The sequence below is a fragment of the Arachis ipaensis genome, chromosome B03 (assembly GCF_000816755.2).
Source record: "Arachis ipaensis cultivar K30076 chromosome B03, Araip1.1, whole genome shotgun sequence".
In the NCBI taxonomy this organism is placed as follows: Eukaryota; Viridiplantae; Streptophyta; class Magnoliopsida; order Fabales; family Fabaceae; genus Arachis; species Arachis ipaensis.
In genome coordinates this window covers 9,169,527-9,173,398 of record NC_029787.2, presented here as the reverse complement: position 1 = coordinate 9,173,398, position 3,872 = coordinate 9,169,527, and the positions used below count along the sequence as shown (strand labels likewise).

General features: G+C 40.6%; 1 protein-coding gene across 1 annotated transcript; it reads left to right on the top strand.

Annotated features, from left to right (window-relative positions):
• Positions 626-1,099, top strand: LOC107632234 (pathogenesis-related protein 1B-like). Its single transcript, XM_016335938.1, has one exon. The coding sequence runs from the start codon at positions 626-628 to the stop codon at positions 1,097-1,099; it is 474 nt and encodes a 157-aa protein (XP_016191424.1).

Here is a 3,872-nt window from a genome sequence, read left to right as displayed (position 1 = left end):
ATTAATTTAAATTGATTCAATAATAGTTTATAAAATTTAATAATAATAATAATAATAATCTCTTTTAAGATGAGGAGAGAGGACGCTCTACAATTCTACTGTGAGGGGAAAAGAGATAAATATTTTATATGTAAGAGGAGGAAATATTGAAAATCTTTTGGAGGGTGGTATTTTATTTAGTTATAGAACTTTATTCTAAGATTATAGAATTTACCCATTCAATTATTAATTTTCATTAATACACAAATGAGACTGATCATACTGACGATGAGGAAGAGGCGTTCACAAGCCTTTTCGATCCTTCAAGTTATGAAAAGTCAAGGTTCATTGGTTATACTTCATCATTCCGTTTCTCTAATAATTAACATACATTAAATTACTTTCATTTCTTACTGTCTTCTCAATTCATTGATATATCAACACAAATATTTTTGCCAGCAGATGTTATAAAAATATTAATTGAAGATATTAAAAATAAAAAACTATATTTTAATATTGTCAATTATATATATCCAAAATCTATTGCAATATTATCTAACTCTAAACACATTTCCTTGCAATAATTATCAGACACATAACAACGAAAAAAACAAAGAGAATGGGGAGGTCGCATATTGTGGCGGTAATGACAAGTTTTATAACGCTAATCCCATTATGCTTATTGGCACAAAACTCTCCACAAGACTATCTTGAAGGTCACAATATTGCACGTGCAGAAGTTGGGATTAATCCTCTGTTGTGGGATAATGAGTTAGAATCACATGCCAACACGTTTTTGAGTAAACACATTGTGGATTGCCTTGATAGGGTATCTATATCCCCTCATCCTATGTACGGTCAAAACATTTTGAGTGGTCCATCCAAAAGCCTTACAGGAGCATTTGCTGTGGCAAAGTGGGTGGCACAAAAACAAAATTACGACTACAGATCCAACACTTGCATTGGTGGTAACCCTGCTAATTGTGTTGCCTACACTCAAGTTGTTTCCAAGGCATCTACTTATGTAGGATGTGCTAGAGCCAATTGTCTTAATGGAAGAACTCTTGTTACTTGTTACTATCACCCTCCAGGCAACATCTTAGGTCATCGCCCCTACTAATTAATTACTAATTAGTACTTGCCAAATTTAAATTAAACTCACCATCCTCCTTTAATTACTAATTAGTACTTGCCCCTACATACTCTTGTTGGCAGCGTCTTGTAGTTTTTTTTTTTTATGTTTATTTTGGTTTACACAACTATGGTATTATTGTAGGTTTGTCAAAGGCCTTTTGCCTTGTGTTCTATACTTCTATGTGGATATTTTTTCATGTATATGTAAATAATCTTAAGAATTATGCTACGTGTTAGCCATTAAAATCAGCTATCAGTATTGGTTCGTCTGAACACTAGGGAGGCCGAGCTTGAGCGCTTCCGAGTGAGTTGACATCAAAGAGGAAGAGCTTCACGTCGGCCGGAAGTCAAACACCGCGACGGGAATACCTGCATAAGATACTCCGACGCTCAAGTCAGTAATGATTCTCAGTGAGTGAGTTAAGAGTAAAGAGTAGAAAAATGAGAGTGATAGAACCTGAGACCTAGCCGAGCATATTAGCTAGGTTTTATAGGAGTTGTTTTTTACCCGTTAGTGGATAAGTCCTAGTTTGTAGGTTGGTTATGATATTCTGTTTTGGTGCTATAAACCAGCTGAGCACATTTCTTATTTTCAGTTGGGTGATGCTGCTTCGGTCCTGATCACGTGCTGAGATTTTCGGACGGCTGATACGGGACCGAGCTTTATGATGCACGTGTCTTTTTATTCGAATGGGTGAGGCCGAGCTTATCTGCTCTTGTTCCGAGCTTGTTTAATGTGACGCCAGCCTCAGATATTTACGTGCCGAGTATTCCGGGTGACCGAGGATACAGGTAACGTATCATAGCCCCCAAGCTTGCCTTGGTGTGGACAGGACTAAGGCGAGCTTTCGGACCAAGAGTACTGGATCCTCGGTTGCCGATTTTGTTTGTCGCATATGGTCCTTGTAGCCCCCAAGCTCGGCTTGGTTTTGTTTGGACTACGAAACGGTTTTTTATGTGTTTAATACTTGCTTCGTTCTTCGCGCCATTTGACATGATTGACGTGAAACGTGCCCCGCATCCCCAGGCACCCCTGTCCGTTGGATTTCGTGGTCATTAAATGCCTCTCTTTTTTGACGACGAGGATTTAATGCGGGGTTTTGTGTAACCGTTTAGGTTACTGGGCTTACTCCTTTATTACCTTTGCTTTTTGTAATTCCTATTTGCTGCTGTTTTTTGGAAAAAAAAGGAGTTTTGGTTTGGTTTCCTGTCTGAGAATGTCTAGCAAAGGTCAGTGCTGAATTCACATTTTCTTCTACCTTTTTGAGCTTTATTTTTCTTTCTTTGTCTGCAATGGAGAACTGTGATGTGGTTGATCCGTGTGGGTGGGTTGATTCCAGGGTGAGGGAATATGCATCTCAGTTTGATGATGAGGAGTCAGTAAAGTTAATGGGGTCGGATTTGTGGGTTAGAAAAGGTAGTAACATTAGGATAGAGTTGTTGCCGTGTGGTAAAGAGGACCGAGTCTGTGACCAGTTGAGGGATTGGTCTTTCTTTTATATGTATAGCTGTTTGTTTACTGAATTGGGGGTCAAACTGCCTTTTACCGAATTTGAATGTGGGGTCTTATACTGGTTGAACTGCGCCCCTACCCAGCTGCACCCGAATTCTTGGGGTTTTGTACGGGCTTTCGAGGTATTGATGGAGTTATTAGATTACCCCCTTCTCTGAGGCTTTTCTTCTCGTTGTTTCAGGCTAAGGGGGTGGGACGTGGGTTGTGGGTAAATCTTAGCAGTTATCCGCGTCGGGCTATCTTTGGTCTGTATAAATCTTCGTTTAAGGATTTTAAGTCGATGTTTGTTAAGGTGAGGAGTGTACCCGAGGAGTTTCCCTTCTATTTGAATGAGCACTTGGTCGAAAAATTTCCCTTGTCTTGGTGTCCCGAACCTTATCAGGTATTAGACGTAGATGATAGGCATCCAGATGATGATATTATGATGAGCTTCTTATTTAAATCATTGGGTCCGAAGGGGTTGTTATCGATTGCCGAGATGTTGAAATGGGATACTAATAGACAGGCTGTTTATGATCACATAGGTAACTTAATTTGTCATGCTTCTGTCTTTCCTTTATAAGGTGCTCTTTCTGGTTTTTATTCGCTTGTCTTTGTTCTGCAGCCGAGAGGGCTCCTGCGATTACAACTGCGGGCCTGAAATCTTTCTTCAACCAGCGCAAGAAAGGTGAAAAGGAGGTGTCTTCGAATGCTGGGAAAGGTTTAGCTGCCTTGATTCATCATGGGCCGAAACATAAGAGGAAGAGGGGACAAGCCCAGGGCAGCCTTGCCGAGGTTTTGGAGGGTAAGGGGGAGTCTTCTATGATTTTGGAGAAGGTTGAGTCTGCATATGAGTCGCAGAAAAGGCTTCACGGTTATGACGAGAATGAGCACGCTAGGTCTCTGTGGGCAAAGTTGTATCCTTTCAGTACTATGGCTGACGAACTGTGTTGCTTTCCGGACGATATGAAAATGATTGAGGAAGTTGGCCGAGCTGGTGTTAGTCGGTTTCTACAGGTATAGGTTATTTTGTTTGAGGTTGTGGCCTTTTGTTGATGTCTCTTATTTCGTTATTTTATTTTCGTAGGTGATTGGTGCTCGGATTGTTGCCATTGGCCGAGCACAGGAGCTTGCCCTGGATCGGGAGCAGACTGAAGTTTCCCGTGTAGAAGAGCTGTCTGGGATCATTCAGGAAAAAGATCAGAAAATTGCTGAGCTTGCTGCTTCTATGGAGAAAAAGGAGTTGGAGTTGGCCGATGAGAAAAAA